Source organism: Gigantopelta aegis, chromosome 4 (genome assembly GCF_016097555.1).
Source record: "Gigantopelta aegis isolate Gae_Host chromosome 4, Gae_host_genome, whole genome shotgun sequence".
Lineage (NCBI taxonomy): Eukaryota > Metazoa > Mollusca > Gastropoda > Neomphalida > Peltospiridae > Gigantopelta > Gigantopelta aegis.
In genome coordinates, this window is record NC_054702.1 from 101716041 (window position 1) to 101740606 (window position 24566).

Sequence of the window (24566 nt, forward strand, 5' to 3'; positions counted from 1 at the left end):
ATGTGATGTTAGTGGTGGTGAGGATTGTGATAATGGTGATAATGAATATGATGATGATGATAATAATGGTGATTGTGATGATGATGATGATTATGATGATGGTGATTAAGATTATAATGATGATGATGATGATGACGACGACGAAAACGATGATGAGAGGGGGTGTAATTTCGTGCTTATATTATGTCTAAAGTACATTTTCAAAAATAACACTTGCATATTTGCTATTTTCCCGCCAATAATGTGTAATATTTCTTCGTTTCAAAAGCAAAGATTACACATAATTACAACCAAATAATCGTATTAAATTTACTATAATTTAAAAAAATCATAAACCTATTGAAGATGATCGACACACAGTTATCACGTATATGCTATGCATACAGTATCTGTCAAATATAATTATTATTGTAGCGTGAAGAACTGGCTGCTCTCTTCATGGACAAGAGACGTAGATTATTTTTTCAGTGTACTTCCAATTTTTACCAGGGATTTTTGGTGAAAATACCATTTAACCCGAATGCCAGAAACGTACCATTTTTATATGCTCGAGTGAATTACGTAAAGGTTATGTGTGGCATCGGTTAAATGTGAATAAAACATAAATGGGAAAGAAAAAAATCAAAGACATGGCGCTAGCAACTATGATAATGCTCCTTTAATAAAAAGATTCATTGATGAACTCAGTATGAAGAAACCTCTTTTCATGTCAACACAATGTGTACATAACTCTGTTGACCGTTTATTAACCGAAGTACTCGACCACAGTATCTCTTTTTTCCACGCATGGTAACTTTCATCAAAGAAACATCTGACCCCGTGACCTCCCAACAAAAGAAAGAGCATACATCCCGCGCGCGGCGGCGTGGTTGTTATCAGACGCAGTGTTGCCGTGATATCGACGTGCGCGCCCACTATCGCATCACCAGTCCGATAACGCACCACCAGTCCGATATAAACGCACAGCCCTAGGACAGCGGGACCGCGATTAGCAATGGTAAATATCCTGTATCTTTCTGTACCGTTTTTCTTGTAAACCATTTCTCTCTTTGCGTTTTATTTATAACACATTGTAGTTATTCTCCACACACAAGACCCACATTATGTGGGCTATATTTACAAGTGTCTATCGGGTTTCGGTCTATCCAAAGTACAGACGGTGGTAATTCCCCAGCCAGCTGCATTGATAAGAATCGATTGCGTAGTGCATAATGCATGCTCACTATTTTGAGATGGTCCTAGCTGTGTGCCGGACTACGAAAGGGAGTTTAGGAATGTGAGTTTGGTATAGCATACATGGAAGGTGTAAGTAGAGGTGTATTATGTTTTGTAGGTAACAGGTGGTGTTTCAGGGCCAAGTGTGCTGGCGTTTACGTTACAACTAGAGGGATATTTATAACGTGTTAAAACACTTTGGTTAGACTTTAACTTGGATTATGTAAACCATCGTTTTCTATCACATTACATCGTCTAATGTTCGGCGAGTCTAGCGAGCGACATGCATATTTAAACACAGATTTAACTTATAATAATTAAGTAAATGTGATGTAATAGAAGATAATGGTAGCAATCAAAAGTATTGCGAACGCTCAGTTTCCGGAACCCGCCACTATTTTCGTTTAAGGCAATAACTAGTTACTAGGCAGTGTAAAATATGTTCGGTTCTTGCCATCGTTACTGCTTTCAACTTCTTCCTTCGATTATCAAGTCTGGCAAATCCAATGTGTTTCTGGTTGTCGTTTTGTTTGTAATATCTCAGAATGCGTTTTATGTATGGCAGAAAAACTAGAATTAGTGTATATATATATATATATATATATATATATATATATATATATATATATAGAGAGAGAGAGAGAGAGAGAGAGAGAGAGAGAGAGAGAGAGAGAGAGAGAGAGAGAGACAGAGAGAGACAGAGAGAGACAGAGACAGAGAGACAGAGAGAGAGACAGAGAGATGGGGGAGAAGACAGACAAACATACAGAGAGACATATAGAGAGAGTTACCCTGGGTTTCGGTGGATCATAGGATCTACGTTGGAAATGTTGCTTTACAAGTCCTGTTTCTAACAGCTAAGAATATTGGTAGATAATATTTTGTCCCATAATAGCCCACATATCGTAAAGTTACTGACATTATATATTATACTGTACAATACAGTACAATCAACGCTTGTGTCACGGTACATACAATCTTCCTGTGTGACACATACTGTTGAATATCGGTTTTAGAAACACGTTATCTTTGAAACAAGGTCAAGGACTTTTCTGGTGCTAGGAAGTTGACAGGTTTATGTAGACATTAGTAAATAAGGTCTAACCAGAAATACAACACGTGACTGCATGTATATACATGCATGTATTTAATATCAGCTGTGAAGTAACAGCTGTTTACGATATAGATTTTAGATATTATATTTGTCATTAATGCGTAAGCAATGAATGAAGCTTTGATCAATGCTCAATCCATTTACCGTCGAACATGCTATAAACAAGATCGTGTATAGCAAACGCCTGTAAAGGACACCTCAATTGTGTTTCTCGTACTTTTATATACAGATTCAGCTACACAAAGATACTACCCATATAATGTCCCCTTCCAAGTGACACCCCACCCCCATCTACGCCCAGTCTATTAGTATATTGTAATGTCTAACAGTATTGTTTTTTTAATTTGCAGTCTGCACAAGATCACATAACAGGTACGTTTGTATAGGCTATTTATTCAGTATTTATATAGTACAAAAAAAGCAATACCATCATGCATTCTACAAAAAAATACATTAAAAGAACGTAAATATTATATATTGCTAATGCCAAAACAACATTATAAAATCACAGATTAATTGAACGTAAATATTACATATTGCTAATGCCAAAACAACATTTAGAATCACAGATTTATCATAATACTGTAAGAAACAACAATGATATTTGGACTTCCTAATATTTGGGCTTTTTATTTGTAAAAATAAAAATAATTACAATAATAGTAATACATAAAATACAGTTCACGAATGTTTGTTTTTTTAACACCAGCGGATGATTCCAGTGCTCCATCCGCCATATTTTCATATATAAGGTTGAACATTTGAAAATTCGATATTTTCTTATTCTTTAATGTTTTTTTTTTTTTTTTTTTTTTTTTTTTTTTTTCACTTTTAGATATTTAATTTTTCTACAGCCAATATACTGCAAAATGAGATAATAATATATATTTATTCTACATTACAGAAGCGTTCCGCCTCTTCGACAGAGATGGTGACGGTATGATACCGGCCAGTGAAGTCGGAACCGTCGTTCGAGCTCTGGGTTACATCATCACGGAGGCAGAGCTCAACTCGGCCATGAAGAAAGCTGGTGTTAGCGGTACGTGTTTTCATTGCTATACGTTTCACAATATCTGTTACCGTGTACTCGGTCTTGCACAGAACTAGGATTTGCTTATATCTGATATCACTTTGTTTTGTGGGGATAATAATATAATTTTATTCCAAACAAGCATTCTGAGAGTAAGTACTGTTAAAACAATACATGTCCCCTACCGGGTCCAACAAATTTTCGTATCTCTTAAGATCAGGGGCCATAACTCTTTAAAAAATGGGTAAATCACCATGAACGTCATATTTTATCTGTAGCAGTATATGATAAAACTATACACAAAATGTCAGCTCAATATTTTGAGGCATTTTGAAAAAGAAACACCCGGAAAACTATATGTCGGACAGACATAGGGCCTACATACAAACAGACAATCGGACGGACGGGCAGCCAGATAATTCACGAAGTTGATTTTCAGGTCGAAGTGGTGTGAACCTGGCGACATTCAGGAAAATCATCGAGCCACTGGAAACGAGCAACTACTCTAAACAGCTGAACGAGGCGTTCGCGACCATCGATCGCGAGGGGAGTGGTGTGGTGCGAGTCGCCGAGTTACGTCATCTACTTACCACCCTGGGGGACAAACTCACCGACGAAGAGTTCGACATTCTACTGCAGGAGATGGATCTAGACAAGGGCGGAGAAATACGACGTACAGGTACAGTAGGAAACCTGGGGTGTGGCATGGTTTGGAGGAGGGGGGGGGGGTGGATCAAATATGAAATTAGCAGCCCCTTTTGTCAACATTTAACTAGACATTTATATGAATAGCTTAATATTGCATTGTAACAAATAATTGTTTTAGCCTCAACCGGGTCGTTTGAAGACCCCCGAGCCCAGCCTACCTACGCCTAGAGCTGGATTCCTTGTAGAAATTATTTCAGGTGCAGATTTAGGCAGGAATGTAGTGGGGCTCAATGGGCCCAGGGATCCTATTTTCGTGTTGATGAATTAGGTTACATTAATATTGTCCTCCCTAACAAAATATCCTGGATCCGCCACTGAATCACATCGGAGGGACGGAGAGTAATTCTTTTCCTGTAACCACTACCCGTAATTAAGATGAAACAGTGGACGGATTTTGACATTACAAAATGTCCACACAGTCACTACTAATACTACTATAACACTATAATTATGATCCAGATGTCTCACAGCACTTCTAACTCTAGGGGCAGGACGTAGCCCAGCGCTTGATGCGTGGTCGGTCTAGGATCGATCCCCGTCAGTGGACCCATTGCGCTATTTCTCATTCCAGCCAGTGTTCCACGACTGGTGTAACAAAGGCCGTGGTATGTACTATCATGTCTGTGAGATGGTGCATGTAAAAGATCCCTTGCTGCTAATCGAAAAGAGTAGCCCATGAAGTGGCGACAGCGGTTTTCCTCTCTCAATATTTGTGTGGTCCTTAACCATATAACCGTAAATAAAATGCGATGAGTGCGTCGTTAAATAAAACATTTCCTTCCTTCCTTACTTCTAGCTCTAAGGAGATCATTGTTGGAATAGCTCATCAGGTATCATCTATGCCATATAGCATCTCACTGAGTAAAATTCCTTGTGCCACGTCCCCGGTTAAAATAGAGCTGTTATCACAGCCATCCTTGCCATTGTTAAGACGCGTCGGGAGTTGTTATCATATACATTGTACATTGTTGTGTTATCTGATCAGTAAATACATGTAGTGAGGACTGAACCGGTGTCAGTGTACTTTATGTCCTTATGCTTTGACCGAGTGAGGTAGTGTAAATTTCAGTATTACTATAGCAAGGACGCTTCCTGTTACGAGACGCGCATCCACAAGTCCTATGTTCGTTAAGTTTTAGAGTTACGAGGTGTGGTATTTATATCTATGCATATAAAGTGATTATAGTAGTTTAACCATGTAATCCAAGCTACCGACCATGACAAACGCAGTGTTCACCCGGGAGATTGTCTAAATCTTGAATGGGTATGAACATGTAAAAATTGTTTGGAGTAGGACTTAGCCATATGTTAACATTGTCGTTTGTAGGGTTTGATTTAGTGTGATGAACCCAATATATATTAGTTCTTTCTGCCATGACACAATCGGGACTTCACGTGGCTTACATCTTCTAACATTTTAAACTTTCTCTAGGGATTGCTGAAAAGAATAATTGATTTCGCTGAAACTTGGTATGGAGGTATCCTTCATGATACCAACTAACTGTTGAGGCTGATTTCACGTCTGGCTGCAGTCCAACAGAAAAATGCCAAAAAATAGAGCACATGAGAGAAAAAAACATACGCGCAGGTTAAAATAGATTTAACGAATGTAATGATGTTACAGCTTCTAGAGGTGGACAAAAATTAATATGGGTACGAAAACATCGCATTTTCAGTTTTATCTTTAAGAAAACATTTTGCAAAAGCTATTTGATAACAAATGATTTTATTTTATGTGCTGATAACATTACTATGATAAGTTATACAAAACGTTTACAGTTTGTTTTGTTTAATGACACCACTTGAGCAAATTAATTTGTTAATCATGGGCTATTGGATGTCAAACATATAGACCATGAGGGAATCCGCACCATTTTTTCCATTAGCAGCAAGAGATCTTTTATATGCACTTTCCTACAGACAGGGCAGTTATATCACGACCTTTGCTATATCCGTCGTCATGCATTGAACTGAGCGAGACAAAAAACAAACAGTCAGAGAATGGGTCCACTGACGCCATTCGATCCTACGATGTAAGCACCTTAGGTTTGATGAAAAACGACACCGCTGATTGAAATGGCAGTCATTTTAACAGCTTAGTGAGGAGAATTCAGACCACTATACCTACTACTCTATCACTAACCATTAACCCGCTGTCCTGGACAAACAGCTCAGATAGTTGAAATAAGTGACCAACACAGCGTGATTTAACCTTAATTGAAAATAAATTGAAACAAACAAACAAAATAAGTACTGCTTCTTCTTGTAAAACGGTGTGTTATTGCTGTATATCGTTCTTCTTGAAAAACGGTGTGTTATTGCTGTATATCGTTCTTCTTGAAAAACGGTGTGCTGTTGTTGTCTATCGTTCTTCTTGAAAAACGGTGTGATATTGTTGTCTATCGTTCTTCTTGGAAAACGGTGTGTTATTGCTGTATATCGTTCTTCTTGAAAAACGGTGTGCTGTTGTTGTCTATCGTTCTTCTTGAAAAACGGTGTGATATTGTTGTCTATCGTTCTTCTTGGAAAACGGTGTGTTATTGCTGTATATCGTTCTTCTTGAAAAACGGTGTGCTGTTGTTGTCTATCGTTCTTCTTGAAAAACGGTGTGATATTGTTGTCTATCGTTCTTCTTGGAAAACGGTGTGATATTGCTGTATATCGTTCTTCTTGAAAAACAGTGTGTTACTGTTGTCTATCGTTCTTCTTGAAAAACAGTGTGTTATTGCTGTATATCGTTCTTCTTGAAAAACGGTGTGCTGTTGTTGTCTATCGTTCTTCTTGCAAAACGGTGTGCTGTTGTTGTCTATCGTTCTTCTTGAAAAACGGTGTGCTGTTGTTGTCTATCGTTCTTCTTGAAAAACGATGTGATATTGTTGTCTATCGTTCTTCTTGGAAAACGGTGTGATATTGTTGTCTATCGTTCTTCTTGAAAAACAGTGTGTTATTGTTGTCTATCGTTCTTCTTGAAAAACAGTGTGTTATTGCTGTCTATCGTTCTTCTTGAAAAACGGTGTGTTATTGTTGTCTATCATTCTTCTTGAAAAACGGTGTGCTGCTGTTGTCTATCATTCTTCTGGGAAATGGGGTGCCCTCGATTCTAGACTAAAGACATATATTTTGAAATTTTAACGTAATGACAACGTCATACAGATTTGAGTCTAGACTCTTTAAGGAAACTTAAACAACACATTCCATGGTTGCAACTTCCATCTTGCACTCCCTCTAAATAAGACAATAATCTGTAGAGTATAAATATGATGTTCTGAGATCTTGAACATTAAACCTCCATAAAAAAATATATATATACGAATATACTTTAAGCTATTAAACAGAGAAATACATTATCATCATTTAAAAAATAATACTTTTGTTTTCTAGAATGTAATTATACAGTTATTAATAGTAACAACATTATTTATATCTATTGTATTTTAATTACAGATTTCATACACTTCATGACTTCGAGATAACGCCATGTCATCGTCTTAATGCTGACTGTAAAACGATGAGCGATGATACCTGTTTGATAACCATCTGAAAAACTGTCAGAGACGTTAGTCATAACCATATTAGTCATTATAACCACATGTATATTATATATACAGGTGTTACACTAGTAATTTGTTTTATTATGTTTATGATTTTCATATAATTGTTATTGTATATTCAGAATAAACATGCAAATTTACGATAGCCAGTCATTTGATCATTAATTCTGATAGCATTTAGAAGAGAAAAGAATTGTGAAATATGGCCTGGACATTTTGTACTTTTAGACACCAGCAGAATAATAACCATGGTATTTAATTTGTCAGAGTTTAAAACATTTTACTGGGTACAAATTACATAGACATGATTACTGAACAGTAGTCTCACATCACAGTGCTAATAAACCTCCATTACTGAAACCTTTCAGCAAATGAGGCTACACACTACGTCATCAATTGCTCTTGATTAACGTGTGTCGTCATCGTCAGGTCATAGGGTTTTACGTGCACATTCAGAACAAAGTGTTATAGCGCACGCCTGTCCTGGGCGCAAGTGACGGCCTCAGTCGGCTCTTCCGTCCAGAACAGGAAAAGGGTTGTGGTGGGTGGAAGAGAGGGCCGCCCGCGCTGGCACAGGTGATGTTTGGTGGTGTTTTTTCAAATGGTGCATTGTGTTCCATTACATATCCATTAGGTAACGCCTTCTTCCATACTGTGACTGAGGCATTTAGTAACGTGTCTCCGTCAACTTTCATATCATCTTTAGAATTATGTGACATATTGGTAATAATTCTAAAGATGATATAGGTAATAAATGTATAGTTAAAACATTTCTGTGAACTCCAATACCACATTTTTGCAATATGATTGGTAATATATATGTTTTAAAAACGTTTTGAATGTTTTTGGGGAAAAGCTGTATGAATTTCAATAGTTCAAGGAACAGAACACTATAGTTTCAAACTCATTATTTTCATTTAAAACATTTAGTTCTAAGTTTTCGTGATAAGTGATGTTTCCAAACTAAACAGCAATAAAGAACTTAATACATTTGATCATTATTGATACTGTCGATAGATAGTCTAAGAGAGGAAACCCGGCACATTTTTTTTTCCATTAGTAGCAAGGGATCTTTTATATGCACCATCCCACAGACAGGATAGCACATACCACGGCATTCGATATACCAGTCGTGGTGCACTGGCTGGAACGAAAAATAGCCCAATGGCGGGGATCGATCCCAAATCGTCCGCGCATCAAGCGAACGCTTTATTACTGGGCTACGTTTCGCCCCATTAGGAAACGAACATCTTTCCTCGGAATTCACCTGGCATAAATATCCGATTTGGGACATGATAGCAGTTTTGTGAATTCGATTTAACAAATATCAAATTTAATTAACATGTGCATAAAACATGTATTGTTGATCAATGAGAATATGTGTAGATGTTGATGTGGCTAGATGTGTTTTGCAAAATTGTAAAACGAAATGAAACCAACAACGAAACAATGTTTGGAACACGTGAATGATATCTTTCAATAATTTTGTTTGTTTGTTACATTAATTTTAAATTATGTTCACTAGAATATTAAAATATTATATACATTTCTGTTGCTCGGTGTTTGTTTCTCAGTTCTGTGTTTGTGTTTGTTTCTCTATTATGTGTTTGTGGTGGATAGGAAGAGGTGGTGGTTCCGTTTCGGGAATTTTTGTACGTAAGATGGTGTGAGTGAAACAAAGACAGAGAGAGAGAGAGAGAGAGAGAGAGAGAGAGAGAGAGAGAGAGAGAGAGAGAGAGAGAGAGAGAGAGAGAGAGAGAGAGAGAGAGAGATGGGAGAGAATGAAAGAGAGGTGGGGAGAGAGGGAAAGGGAGAGAGACACAAAAAGAGGGAGACAGATGGAGACAAGAGAGAGAGACAGCGTGAGAAAGATGGAAAGAGACTGAGAAAGAGGAAGAGAGATAAAGGGATAGAGACGAAGAGAAAGGGGGAGATAGAAACACGGAGAGAGAGAGAGAGAGAGAGAGAGAGAGAGAGAGACAGAGAGACAGAGAGAGAGAGAGGGAGACAGACAAAGCGGGGGAGACGGAGGGGCGGCAGATTGGGAAGGGGGAAACTCTTATTCCTGTAAAAAGCTTATTTTCGTAGCAGACATGATTTGGCATAATATATAAGCTTGCTACCCGGTGTTACGTACAAATGGAATTCTAAGGACGAATCCGGGATTGTTTAGGTAAGGGTGTAACTTTTGAAAAGGGCACCTACAGTATTGAGGAATACACTAACACTATTATCTATATGGTAATCTTCCACAGTAATATCAAGATGACCAAGATATTACATGTTTCCCAATAAATGCATCAACGGTTGATTTTTTTTCGGGGTGGGGGGGGGGGGGGGGGGGGGGGGGGGGGGGGGGGGGGGGGGGGGGGGGGGGGGGTGTCTTACTCTCAGCATCCTCCCCTTGAATCCGAGCCTAAATTCTAGCACTGATATATAAGTAATCATGAATGTCTTAGAAAGCAAAACTAAACAACGTATTTCAAATCGGTAATAGTTTAAAAATGTATTTAAAAACTCTTGTTTCACTCGGGTATGTATACAGGCTGGTAGATACTGGTTCGGATCCCAGTCGAGGCATGGGATTTTTAATCCAGATACCGACTCCAAACCCTGAGTGAGTGCTCCGCAAGGCTCAATGGGTAGGTGTAAACCACTTGTACCGATCAGTGATCCATAACTGGTTCAACAAAGGCCATGGTTTGTGCTGTCCTGCCTGTGGGAAGCGCAAATAAAAGATCCCTTGCTGCCTGTCGTAAAAAGAGTAGCCGAAGTGGCGACAGCGGGTTTCCTCAAAAAAAACAGTGTCAGAATGACCATATGTTTGACGTCCAATAGCCGATGATAAGATAAAAAAAATCAATGTGCTCTAGTGGCGTCGTTAAATAAAATAAAAAAACTTTACTTTACTCGACGCATTTTTAATTACGGTTATATGGTGTCGTCGGAAATATGGCTAAGGATCACACAGATACTGAAAGGAAATCTGTTACTGACACTCTGTGGGCTACTCTTTTTGATCATCAGCAATTGATCTTTGTATGCACCATTCCACAAACAAGATAATTCATATTTTTGGAGCACTGTCTGGAACAGGAAATAGTCCAAAGGGCCCGGTGACGGAGAACGATCCCAGACCGATCGCGTATCAAGTAGACTACTAGTAAATCGTTCATTTCAGGCTTAGTCCCCAACTCGAGGATGAAAATGTACGATTGTTTTGTCCTACGCTATATAAATAAAAATTAAAATGTGAGATGAGCGCCCCCCCCCCCCCCCCCCCCCCGCCCCACTAGAGACTGTGCCTCTCTACTAGATATCCCCCATCATACTCCAGATGTCATTCCTACGACTCTTCATTTCCGTTAATAAATGACCTATTTGCGTCATTAAACAACATTATCAATGCCGTATCTAGCTTAAAATAACAGGAGGGCAATCATTGATTTTAATAATAATCATTCACGGCACAGCGAAATTTATTTTTTGTAGGCTAGACCAAAATGACACTTTAAAACTAACATATATGGCACTTTGTCATATTTTTCGGGAGAAGACTATCTCCACCTCCCCTCCCCCAGCGAGGTATGGCTTTCATTACGAGTTTGGGTTTTTTACCCACTGTATTTTATTGTTTACTCCTCTACTATCTGAAACAATAAGTGATGACGAACGTTAACAATTCTACTTCCGTCAATCTACCACTCACAACAGCCGATACTCCCCCGTGAACACCAAGACCGCAGTATTTATTATCGCTGTATCGATTTTCTGCCAGTAGCCTAGCAACGTCCACACCGACATTCTGACATTTGTTACGCTTTGTCATCTTTTCTTGCTCAATTTTCTTCCATATCGATTTGAGACTCTAACCACACTGACCAATTCGTTATATAACCTAGTCGTAGAATAATTTAACAGCAGACCTAATTACCTGTGTACCATCACATGCTATAATAATTTAGCAAATTAACCGTGATGCAATGCGCGTCAGAGAGACGGCATTGATCGGTCTAAGATATTGGTCAGCATAATATATGGTAAACCGATGAGCATTGGAAATTGCAGGATAGGTTGTGACGTCAAAGCAGCGGCCATTACTCTTTGACAATTTGGACTGCAGGCTGTGAGAATTTTTATCAAAGAACAGGTAATATTCCTTATGACATATTCTTAGAATATTAAAATTCGCTTCATCAGTAGTCGGCGCTTTCTATAGAACTTGTCACTTGTCGTTTGATAGGCTTTGTAAATCTAACATAACTCCGTATGGTGAAAAGCTTCATCTGCTTAAAATGTTCTAATAAGCCACAACGTATCCATCTTTGTACTAAAATGCGGTAATGTTCTGTTCATTATGCACATAAAATATGCTCAAAATATTTATATATTTGCTAAGATTGAATTTCAAAGTGTATACTTAATTTTTTAAATAACAAAATATAAGATTTAGAGTGAGGAACGCATCATCATCATCGTCATCATCATCACCATCATCATCATTATTAGTATAATCATTCAACATTATCATTAATGACATCATCATCAATAATCATTATCAGTATTTGTGTTTTCCGTTCGTGTGTTTCAAATTTTGTCCATATGGTTTTAGAACGCTGTAGGTAGTAAGATCGATCCCGTCCCTCTCCGCATTTGACATAGTGTGTATTCCAAAGTTAAAGTTTGTTTTGTTTAACGACACCACTAGAACACATTGGTTTATTAATCATCGGCTGTTGGATATCAAACATTCTAACATTCTGTCTTAGGGGGAAGCCGCTAGTTCTTTTATTAGCAACAAGGGATCTTTTATATGCACTTTCGGAACATATGCAGGACAGCATATACCATGGCCTTTGATGTACCTGTTGTAGGGTACTGATTGGGACAGGAGAAAACCCAATCAGAGAATGGGTCCAAAATGAAGTGATTCAATCCTACAACGAAAGTATCTTAGGTCCCACCCCCGCCCCCCACCCCCCAATAGTCCAGCCCCATTCCACGAAGCGATATTATCGCTAAGATCACCTTAGGCGCATAGGGTAATTATGCACTTAGATGATCTTAGCGCTAAGATCGCATCGTAAACCAATACCCAGGTAGTGTCCTGTTTGTGTCAAAGTGAACCCAGGCGATTCTGTTTGCAGTAGCACGCGTGGCGAAAATGATTTGTTTTTTCATATTACGGACTTGGAAATAGCATTTAAACGAAACTGTCTGATCATGTATGGTAGTTATACACTTAATATGGTCTTAGCACTAATATCGTTTTATGGAACGGGGCCTGCGCCATACGTCCTATGCCATAATATATATATATATATATATATATATATATATATATATATATATATATATATATATATATATATATATATATAAACCATAATTAAAATGTTTTTAGTGCGTTGTTAAATAAAACATTTCTTCCTGCATCATATTAATAAGGTGGAAATATTACCGTTTTATGTTGGATTTGGAGGTAATAAGACATAAAGTATTTTGTTATTTTCTGAATCAGCTAACAAACGAGCTACTACTTCAGATTAGCTGCAAAGGTGGTGTTTTTTTTAATAATACTGCTATCAAATTAATTGCATATACCATGGTGTTTGATACATCAGTTATAGAGCACTGGAAAGAATTGAGAAAATCCCATACGTCTGTTGAACAGAATCAACATTGCGGCTATCTGTTCCCCCAGGAGTTGTTACATCGTATGCATCCTGTTCCTAACGAGTAATTACTACACGTATTATGATCGGAGCAAATAATTCATATTACCAACATCTCAGAGTGTTTGTTCTCACCAAGAATCTTGATGGTCAGGTCTTTGTACATACGAAACTGTGGATTATTTAATTGTTGTGATGAATCTTGTTGTGTAGCTGTGTTACTGATATGTCACTAGGTATCACCGGTGTACTACTTCATCGGTAGAGTGTCCGTCGTAGGATCGAACCACATAAGTGGACCCATTCTCTGATTGAGATTTTTTCCCGTCTTAATCAGTGGTATATTAAAGGCCGTGGTATATGCAGTCCTGTATGTGGGGAAAGTGCATATAAAAAACTTTTTCTGCTGATGGATAAATGTAGCGGGTTTGCTCTTAGTGGTCACGGTAAAAATTACCAAATGTTTGACATCCAGTCAACGACGATCAGTGTGCTATAGTGGTGTCGTTAAACAGGAAGGAAGGAAATGATTTATTTAACGACGCGCTCAACACATTTTATTTACGGTTATATGGCGTCGGAAACAAAACAAACATTTAACTTTTATCAAGTACCGTTTAGATTCAGTGATGTTCGTTCATGTGGTGAGTTTTATTGATGTATAATTCATAAAATATAACATTATTGCATTGCATGTCGTGGACTATTATTGGTTTAGGCTTATGCCATACAATTTTGAGATCAACGTTTAACTGATTTGAGCCTATAGCGGTAAAATACTGTTTCATGCATGTGCAGTAAAAATAATATTGCTGTACGAATGTCGTTAAGTATCTTCACTATATGTGATTATTTTTAGCCCTGAATTACATGTAATGGTGGAATGTTTAAGTAACTCAGCATTTCTGAAAACAATAATGGGATACTCTTTTCGATTAGCAGCAAAGGATCTTTTATATCCACCTTCCAACAGACAGGAAAACACATACCACGGCCTTTGTTGCACTGGCTGGAGCGAGAAATAGACGAGTGCATTCAGGTTCTCCATCTTAATCCATTAGCGCTAAAAAACACACTTTTAAGTGACTGGTAAACTAGATATATATATATATATATATATATATATACACACACACACGCTTTTGTCATACTATTTTCAGAGAGACGTTTAACTGATTTGAGCCTATGGCCATGAAATATAGCTACATGCATGTGCAATGAAAATAATATTGCTGTACGAATTTTGTTAAATAGCTTTACTATATGTGAAGGACTTTTATTGGTATACACATGTCATAAAGTACCAGCTGTGTTTACTAACGCCATGGTACACAATCGATGTACTCGTATTCCATGCTGTATTTGAGGTGTACGCATTTGTTATAAAGTCATTTACCGTTATACTCTCGGGTCGTCAAGATCCGAAACGAACATTTTGCGGTCTTCAATAATTAGATGAAACTAGACAAAAATCAATAAATACGTGGTCCCTGCGGCGTGTTTTTAAATGTCAAGTCACAGATCTTTACAGTGAAATTAAACGTGCTTCAGTGCAGCTAAGACAGCATATTGATGTAAATTGTATACAGTGCCGTTTGTTATTCTGTGGACTGTACATCAAATTATCACATATAGTGGGTAGGGAAATACCAGACATTAATATTTCAGAATTGATTTTTTTTTTAAAAAGCACAATCACGCTTCACCATATAATAACATCGTTTATTAAGACATTTTTATTTATTAGGTATGTTATCGCTGTTAGCGGTTATCGTCAACAGCCTGCATACAGATATGTTGTCATGTTTTAATACAATGTAACATAAAACAATAGAAAAGCTGGCGGCTTCAGCGTATTAGAAAGAAAAAGAATACATTTCCCGTGATCTGGATTAGCAGTTGTAGACAACAGGTATCGACGAATGACAAGTGACTGTAAGAAAAATTATATAGTCTACTAAGCTAATAAAATATACTTGACACTGCAACTATAATGTAGTAAAACTATTTAATTTTGCTATGCTGGTACATATTTGACAAAAGCTGATCCTCAGCCCCATGATTTTGGATATTTCAGGAAACAATGACACACGCTTTGCTATGTTGTTAAATAAATGTACAATAACTGAACAGGCACTGTTAGTAGTTGTGAATGTTTTACCGATGATTACATAAAATACACTATGCATTTGATAGAATTACGTAGTATGGCCAACCAATTAGGTATTTCGAGAAAAATGTGTTTTCCAACATTGAAATTACTCATTATTTGCAGTATTACATGCTACAAGATACAGTTTTGTAGAGTCTAAAGTTCTTCCAGTGGAACCGTCATCTCTGTATTTCGCATGACTACATGCATCGGACACTATTAATTTGGTAGAAACCCTAATACAACTGCTTATAGAACACGTGCGTGATTTCTAAATAATTGTTAATATGTATTCTGTGTTGAATGTAAGAGTCGTATCAAATCACAATAGTTGCCCACGAAGGGCATGTTCAAAATTAACTGACGTTCGTAACTGATATTCGTAACGGGACGTAACCCAGCGGTAAAGCGCTCGCCTGATGCGCGGTCGGTTTAGGATCGATCCACGTAGGTGGGCTCATTGGGATAATTCTCGTTCAAGCCAGTGCACCACGACTGGTATATCAAAGGCCGTGGTATGTGATATCCTGACTGTGGGATGGCGCATATATAAAAAAATCCCTTGCAACTAATAGGAAAATATTGAGGGTTTCCTCTCTAAGACTACACTGTCAGAGTTACCAAAATAGCCGATGATTAATAAATCAATATGCTCTAGTGGTGTCGTTAAACAAAACAAACTTTTAACTTCTTGACCAACATATACCAACTAAAGTCAGTTGTTTGAGATACTAGTAACCAATCAAGGCACTTATTTAAAAATCAATTTTGTACAATATACACTAAAATATTGTTCAGCTTTTTGTGTTTTTGTGTTGTTTCCAAATAACGGTCTCATAGAATTTCCTCGACAGTCCCAGAGAGAAACATTCTCTTTTTATTAGTCTATCTTGGTGTGCGTCATTAGGTCTTTCGTGGATGAGCATTTGGCTTTTATTAATTCTTTTACAATTTGTGCATTGATGTTGATCATTTTTCATCCACCTTTATTTGGTAATCAACTGTCAATGTAGTTTTGTCCTGGAGTGTCGATTAACTTCCATTCATTCATAATAAATTATTTACAGTGGGCAGATTTTACAACGGGCATATTTTGCAATAAGTAGATTTGCAATATTAAACAATATATCAATGACTTCGAAAAATTAAAAAATCTTTATACATTATTTTGTTTCAGAAAGAAGAAAACTATTTACATAAAGATGCGTTTGCTGGTGTTACTGTGTGCGGCACTTTACGTGTCGGCATCCGACCTTTCATTCTCTTTACCGGAATTGGCCCACCTCTATCGGATGCAACGTCTTTCGGACAACTTCGGAGATTACTTTTCGGACGAACCCGAGAGCCAAAGCGTAGAAGACGATTGGTCGCCATCGTACGGAGATCCGTTCTACTCCGGAACACATCTTCGGGACCAGGAACATCTAGAACAAAGTTCTCTTTATGGATATCAGTCAGTGTCAGGTAAAACATTAATAATTATGGTGATTTGAGAAAGAGGTTTATTTTTGGGTATTAAGTTTAGTTGTTTGTAAATATCTTGATTGTTCTTTGGCATATCGTAATGTTTCTGTGACGTGAAGTATATTTTTAAAGTGGTTTATTGAAGGAATCAAATTTTGAACTGATATTTTAAAAGTTAAAATTCAGTCTTTGTTTTAAAAATCTATATCCCGGGAAAATGCTCAGTTCTGTCGTCATAGAGCGCAACTCCGAGACTCCCTCCCCCGTCCCATAAGCCTATGAGTCAATGATCAGTTACACTTTATAAAATGATAGGAACATGACTGTATTTAAGTAAGATCTACACACCCAATAAAAACATATTATAATTTAATAACAAACCAGAAGAAACAATCACATCCTGCAATAACCATGGATCTTTTCCTTTTGTCTTGTTTTCACGTAGGCGGTACCGCTGAGGGTAAACAGAACCAGAAACAGGTGAAGACCGACAAACCACTGCCAGCTTACTGTAACCCACCTAATCCTTGTCCCATCGGATACACATGTAAGTACTACAGTGTTTTCTACCATCATCTGGCATTAAACGTTGTCAAATACAGAAACCAATTTTTACATGGAATGTATATAATATACTAGTAAATAGGATTGCGTATGTCAATTACGAACAACACCCGTCGGAATTTTGAAATTAAATGTGGTAGCATCACGAACTTAATATGTTTATCCTTATTTATGGTACTTTTTGTGTATTATATTAGACTTAGGGTTTAAAGTAGTACAGTCTCCAAAGTGTAGTTTGTGGATGTTCCATTTATTCAGCCCAAATTAAGTGGTTTGTTCCTCGAGAATGATAGAGTGAATGAATGTAAAAGATAAATGGATGCAAAATGTGCCACGGTGAGGACCGCGTGTGCGTTGTTGTGGAGCAACAGTGGCACGCGTCAAATCATTGTGGAACTGATACAACTTAGAAGTGCCTTTGAAATTCAACGTTTAATGGATAAATATGATAATTATATTTCTATTTACTTTTCTTTTTGCTGGAGATGAAGATGTAATCTACATTTGTAAGGCGGATGTTTCTGGGGGACATTACAATGCGTCATGTTAGGGTACTTTAGAATTTTATAGATGCCTTTTTAAAAAGTTGCACCTAATCCTTATAAATATTCTATGCCCACCCCTGTATTAGATCCATTTTACACGGGAGGATCCAGAAAATATTTTAGGGAGGAGACCAAAGGCAAAATGGTACATAGACCAACTTCTGAAAAGGGTAGGTACTTCAATAAAGGTTTATCAGTCGTGAAATAAAAATTGTAATCAAATTATTCAACGAGTGAGCACTTGAAATTATTTTAGGGAGTGCAAGTTCCTCTGGTATTGTCATTCGTGAAGTGAAAATTGAAAACATATTTTTTTTTAAATGGCCACTTGTTTTAGGGGGTACATCCCCCTGGTCCTCTCCCCTAGATTCTAAACGTATTACACTGATTGCAGCCAAGGACAACTGCGTGGAGGGTTTCGTCAACTCGGCTGACAACAACAAGGAGAAGCTGTCCAAGCAGGACTGTCCGTGCGACACCGAGCACATGTTCGTGTGTCCGGCGGGGGGCAAGACGGTCACCTCCAAGACCAGCGACGACCAGGCGGCCATCAACAACGTCATGAGTCAGCTCAACAAGATGGGAGTCGATATGGTAATGTGCACGATAACCCCGATACTATTACTATAGTCTTACTGGATTGTTTTACCTTCCTGGTAGTCAGAACTGTCCCAACCAGTGCCCTAAAATTGGTATGTCAGAGGTATAGCGGGGTTATCTAAATCTATATGTCATAATTACTATGTTTTTGACATTCAATAGTCTATGACGAATAATGGTGTCGTTAAACAAAGCAATCTTTAATTTTGGTAATATGCAGTATCACCCTGGAAACATGAATTAATATATTGAGATAAAGGGAAATACACGTTGATAAACCGTTTATCATTGCACAGAACTGAGCGTTTGTAACCAAGTAAACATATTCTAATTATAAACAAACCACAGCCGTATTTCTGATTCTTTTGGTGTTCAGTGTATAATAATATCATGAAATAAATCTCGATTATTCGGCTATTTATCCTAGAATTCACATCACGGTTCGCTTACGATATAATATCATTATTTAAATGCATCCCTATATCTCCATCCAAATTATGTTCTACAGGACTATACATAGTTTTTCCCCCATGTATGCCTACATATTGGAATAACAATGCACATCTTTTAAATATCCATTAACGTCAATCTGGGCGCAACACGTATCAGCCGGGTAGAGGGTGGAGGCAGTCCCCCCTCCTCTCTCTCCACCCCCCCCCCCCCCACCCCCATCCCCCTCGTACGCTTATGCAGTGAACGTAGGTTTAGGTTCATGGACACTTCATTCCACTCGTGGTTTATCTTAATGCAATGTACACCAATTGCAAATACCTCAACTTTTGAAAACATCTTAGGTCATGCTATTGGTTTTCATCCTTGTATCAAATTAAGGTTCAAGCACACTAGCTGGACTATTCTTAACACGGGTTAAGGGATAGTGAGAGAAGCTAGTGTAGTGGCTTTACACCTCCCCATTGGGTGGGGGCCAGTACCAGGATCCGAACTCGATTAATACCAGCAGAAAACCTGACCACGAAAGTCAATTTTTAAAAACTGATACGACAGACATTTAACTGGTTACTTTTAGCGTATCGATGGTATTATTTGTTTTGCTTATAAATATGGCTATTTAGAACGTTGTCTAATAAATTTGTTTCTCTTTACAGGACAGTTCATTTTATGGCGATGACCAATCTTTGGTTGCCAAAAAATCTCCAGAGTTGAGCACAAAGAAACGCGGAAAACGCGTGAGTGTTACGCGTATATAGACATGTCCAGTGTAACATGTGTTAACCAGAAACCCATTACATTAGCAGTATTCCATATATATAGTATCTAACTGGATCATTTTTCGAAATGCACCTAAGTTTAAACAGCACATTAAATACGATCACACCTGCTAGTCACGAAATGTGCAACATGGACTTGCCATAAAATGCTGTTTTATTTGTTTTTGTTATTTGATTTTAATTATTAATGTACCAGGTAATATTTTGTTTGAAAATGTGTGCGGGGTCCAATTATGACGACAATTTTTGTACAGAACTAGGATAGTCAAAGACACTTGCTGTTATATCTAAAACTAGCAGCGTAACCCTCTATTTTGTCTTATTTACTTTAAGGGTAAGGTGTTGTAGTATTTTTTATCTATCATATTTAACCACGTTATTATTGTCGTGTATGGCATTTGATTTGGTAGTATTACACCCTTAATACAAACTAAAGCTTAATATGTTTTGTAAGTACTATATATATTGGGGATTGTTGGGTGGGTGTGTTGGTAAATTAAGACAGGTGGCTGCCTATATGAACTTGGCCGATTGATCAGATTTTATTGTAATATTATTGGTATTTGGGAAATTATTTGTTAAATTTGAACGTGAAAGTATAGGGAACTAACATCTCTAATAGGTTGTACCACGACCAATTTTTAATACTTTACTAGCATTTTCATTTTCATTCATATTCTTGCATCATTTTAAGCTGGGTTTTGAATTGGGGTTTGGTTTTCTTTTCACATGATATATGGGGAAGGTTTTCTAAATGTTTGATATATGATGAGAACCAATAGCACGGATAGCTTTGAAATCCAAATTTAATATAGGCTATTATTTAATAACTTATTATTTTAATTTCAATTCGTATATCGTGTATGTGTATTATTTTTAGGCGATTCGCGAAGACTACAAACCAGAGAACTATCTGTTGAAGGGAGAACACATGACTGTGGCCAAGAAATCGCCAGTTGTCTACCAAGACTTTCAACAACAGCCATAAGTCTACTTATAAAAATATACCCCAAAACTCCAGATTATATCTACCATTCAATATTTAATAAACAGCCGATGATTGTCATTCAAACAAAAACGATTCATCGTTTCTCCAACATCTTCTTTGTTGTTGTGTATAAATTGGACATAGTTTTTACAACAAAAAGTACTATTGTAATGGTTTTAAATCTGACATAATAGAAGGAAATTCACGAATATAATCATTGATGACAATGTTAGAGGCCGTAATGTTCAGAGTTGAGGGTGAATATGTCTACAATCAGTTTACCACAATATTTGGCAATAAAATTTAGCGATCATAAGTCGAGACCTATAATAATTATATCTGTTTTTAGCCACGGTTATTGGTATACTGTACCAAGGTCAGTCTTGGCATCACTTCCTTCACAGACGCTGGAGTGTATGCCTACAGTGTTGATACAATGTTAACATTCTGAAGCAAGTTACACAGATATAATTTTAGTCGCCAAGTAACACCAACCACAACGCATGTAATTGAGTTTAGATTCTTAAGTTTGAGCTTTTAATCTCATAAACAATGCGCTGGTTGGTCGAGTTGATTACTTATGGTGCATCAAAAGTAACATTTTGTCGTAGGAATTAATTTTAATGTTGGGATAAATTGTGTTCAAAGATTGCCCTCTTATGTTCATGTCAATGTTCCACAGTTTGGCCATACTAAGTCATAAATGTAGGTAGCATAATATTGGATAAGAAACTTTATACCTACCTATTCTCGATGTATCAATGAAACTTAAGGGCCATTTACTGAGAAATACATTTAGATATCCGTAATGTAGTAAATACTTGCTTCACAAAAGATTACATGTAGCCTATATGCATATTATTTCTAAAATTGTAAAACGAACTAAGATAAATTTCTAAAACAAATGTGAACAGGAAACAGTTATCGTTCCTGACTTAAAATCGGTAGCAGATTGTTTTTTCTGTGTTCTGGTGTACACGTCAATATAGAATTGATGCTGAAACCAAAATAATCCTGTGGACTTGCTACTTAATTAAAATTGTACAAAACGTGTTTTGTATGTTGTTGTGATATCACGATCTATTATTTTGTCAATAAATATTTATCACCAGTGTTGGCCACAGACGGCTATACACTGCTTTTCATTATACATGTTATTGCAATTTTACAGCTCTAGATATATCAAAACCCTTGTAGGGGATAGTTATCGTTTAACGTAGTCTAAAATCTAACGAGGATGCACCATCATGGCATGACTATTCTGTTATCCAATTATGTACATGTATATCTAGGCTATAACATTATTATGTTACTATATTTGCGTTCGACCACTGTCGAACTACAGAGACGAGACAATATACACCGCGTTGTATTAAAGAGCACCACCCCGGCTCACACCCTTTCCCTGATATATTTATTTGTATGTCCTTTATTAAAAATCATGAGAATAAAATCACGAAATTTTGTTGCAGATTGTGTTTAAAACTTCTATTTTGCCCGGTCTCCCGTGATAGGAGTATAACAAATTGTGAATACATAGCGTTTCTCTCCGTTAGAGGTGTAGGCACTTCTGAGCAATATCAAACCCTCCCCGTCTTGTTGTCCCGCGTTGTTGTTCGTCGATATATAACTATCTACTGTTACTCGTCATGTCTTACTTCAAGATAACAAGTATTTATAAAAATAAGTAGCATTTTAAAATAAATCGCACCTTTTAGTAAATGATATCGACAAGAATACATCAGAACTCATGCTTATAAAATACATTATTAAAAAAAACCCCGTTTAATTACAATAATGTAATAGTTTTACGTTTTTAGATTCTGTCCATTTCTGTAATTTTTAATACTCCAACAGCTTTACAATAAATAAATAAATAAAAATAACGGTGGTGCGTTACTGATATTGATAATACGTAGATAATACCTAGTTGGGTGTTCACAGAAAATAAATACTAAAAACTCGAATATCGTATTTGTAGCCTTTCCATTCTATAAATAATATATTTTAAAAAGCATGAGTTCTGGTTGATCATGAACATTCTTTCTTCAATACACCATTTTGAAACATTTACGTAAATTTCTTTTTTTAAATAGGTGCTTCCATAGCAATAAACTTCCCATCTTTTATAAAATATTTTATGCATGGTTTATTATACTAAACAAATGGGTCACAAGTAAACATGATTTAATCCAGATATATTAAAAAAAAGCGCATTGTTGATAATAAATATTCAAAATCTGTTCACAACAGTGACCTCCTTTTTCGTAGTACGCTTTCTAAAATCAATTTCACGCTTTTATTTGTCTGTGTTGATGTTTCATAGTTGTCACATACGTTAGAATGCAGAAATGCAACTTCTAAACAAAGGAACGAGTTCATTCTAGTCACCTTTACCCCGTTTTTATGTGTTTGTAACTTCATTATGTGGAGTGTTTGTGCGGTGTGCTCGTGGCAATACAGTATCTGCTATCGTACCATACCCGAATCTATCATGACGATCTCATTGTGTATTATAAAGAGATGTTGTTGCTGTTGATATTGTTCAATAAACTGTGGGAAAAAATACACATGCCTTGAGTTGTTTTATCCACACCAGACACCAAGAAGTATATAATTATTGTATGCTACATGTGTAAATGCATGCAAATTGCTGCAGACTTGATTCATCCTAAACAACTTGGGAAGGGACGTATCCCAGTGGTGAAGAGTTTGCATTATGCACGGTAGGTCTAGGATCGATCCCCGTCGGTGGGTTCATAAGTATATTTCTAATTAAAATCAGTGCACCAATACTGGTATATCAAAGGCGATATGTGCTATCCTTCTTGTGAGATGGTGCATATAAATGATCCCTTCTACTAATAGAAAAAAATGCAGCGGGGTTCCTCACTAAAACTGTCACAATTATCAAACGTTTGACATGCAACAGCCAATGTTTAATAAATCAATGTGCTTTAGTGGTGTCGTTCAAACAAAACGTTTTCCATTAAATTGTAATGCAGTAAACGGCGTAGTAACATTTGTCCATGAAACTAAACTGTAAAGCATGAACATTGCATGATTACACTGAGCTCTACGAATTAGTATACTGTTGTGCAGTGGTTTGTCTTTTAATGGTCTGTACTGTGGTGTAATAATGTAAACAGCAGCATTCCAAAACAAGAGATCTTTTATATGCACCATCCCACAGACCGGATAGTACATACCACAGCCTTTGTTACACCAGTTGTGGAGCACAGACTGGAACAAGAAATAGCCCAATGGGCCCACCGACGAGAATCGATTCTAGATCGAGCGCTGTACCACTGAACTATGTCCCGCCTGGTTCATGGAGGATGGTTGCGAAATGGCAATGTTCCCGCCAACTGTTTTAGAGCTAATTGTGATGACCATTTCAATCTGTTTTATACCAGATAGAGACAAGGAGGAAGTGAGGGAGGGGGGATGTGGAGAGAGAGAGAGAGAGAGAGAGAGAAACAACCAACAACAGAAAGAAAGAAGAAAAACATAAATGTATAAAAGTCCTTATTAATGAGTATCTTAGCAAGTCATATTAGCCAATAAATATTTAAACTTAGCGTGGCGTTTAATTATTGCTAGTATTTCAATTTAGTGAAACATGTGTTTCTGCTTCAAACAGTTGTGTTGTATGTCAAAAGATTGATTATTCATCAATATATCTGGGTATCATTTGTTTAATTCAAACGTGGTCCAAAATTAATGTGATG

At 37.0% G+C, this 24566-nt stretch overlaps 2 protein-coding genes across 4 annotated transcripts; both read left to right on the forward strand.

The window, feature by feature from the left end:
- The first annotated feature begins 856 nt into the window (after positions 1-856).
- Positions 857-9164, forward strand: LOC121372416 (calmodulin-like). Of its 3 annotated transcripts, none has more exons than XM_041498722.1 (5): positions 857-997; positions 2680-2701; positions 3234-3368; positions 3799-4038; positions 7512-9164. In XM_041498722.1, the coding sequence occupies exons 1-5, from the start codon at positions 995-997 to the stop codon at positions 7538-7540; spliced, it is 429 nt and encodes a 142-aa protein (XP_041354656.1). In that variant the 5' UTR covers positions 857-994; the 3' UTR covers positions 7541-9164. The 3 variants fall into 3 exon arrangements, with proteins under 3 accessions (XP_041354656.1, XP_041354655.1, XP_041354657.1); XM_041498721.1 differs by lacking the exon at positions 857-997 and adding an exon at positions 1176-1305; XM_041498723.1 differs by lacking the exon at positions 857-997 and adding an exon at positions 1176-1276.
- A 2295-nt stretch (positions 9165-11459) lies between these two features.
- On the forward strand, positions 11460-23403 carry LOC121371611. Its single transcript, XM_041497626.1, has 6 exons — positions 11460-11768; positions 16623-16909; positions 17355-17456; positions 18413-18612; positions 19725-19805; positions 20728-23403. Exons 2-6 carry the CDS (start codon positions 16648-16650, stop codon positions 20833-20835), a joined length of 753 nt encoding a protein of 250 aa, XP_041353560.1. The 5' UTR covers positions 11460-11768; positions 16623-16647; the 3' UTR covers positions 20836-23403.
- Positions 23404-24566: the final 1163 nt, after the last annotated feature.

Coding starts and splice junctions, on each gene's coding strand:
- LOC121372416 (XM_041498721.1), top strand. Junction 2,702..3,233: donor TGCACAAGATCACATAACAG/GTACGTTTGTAT, acceptor TCTACATTACAG/AAGCGTTCCGCCTCTTCGAC. Junction 3,369..3,798: donor GAAGAAAGCTGGTGTTAGCG/GTACGTGTTTTC, acceptor GTTGATTTTCAG/GTCGAAGTGGTGTGAACCTG.
- LOC121371611 (XM_041497626.1), top strand. CDS start 16,648: ATGCGTTTGCTGGTGTTACTGTGTGCGGCACTTTACGTGTCGGCATCC. Junction 16,910..17,354: donor TGGATATCAGTCAGTGTCAG/GTAAAACATTAA, acceptor GTTTTCACGTAG/GCGGTACCGCTGAGGGTAAA. Junction 19,806..20,727: donor CAAAGAAACGCGGAAAACGC/GTGAGTGTTACG, acceptor TATTATTTTTAG/GCGATTCGCGAAGACTACAA.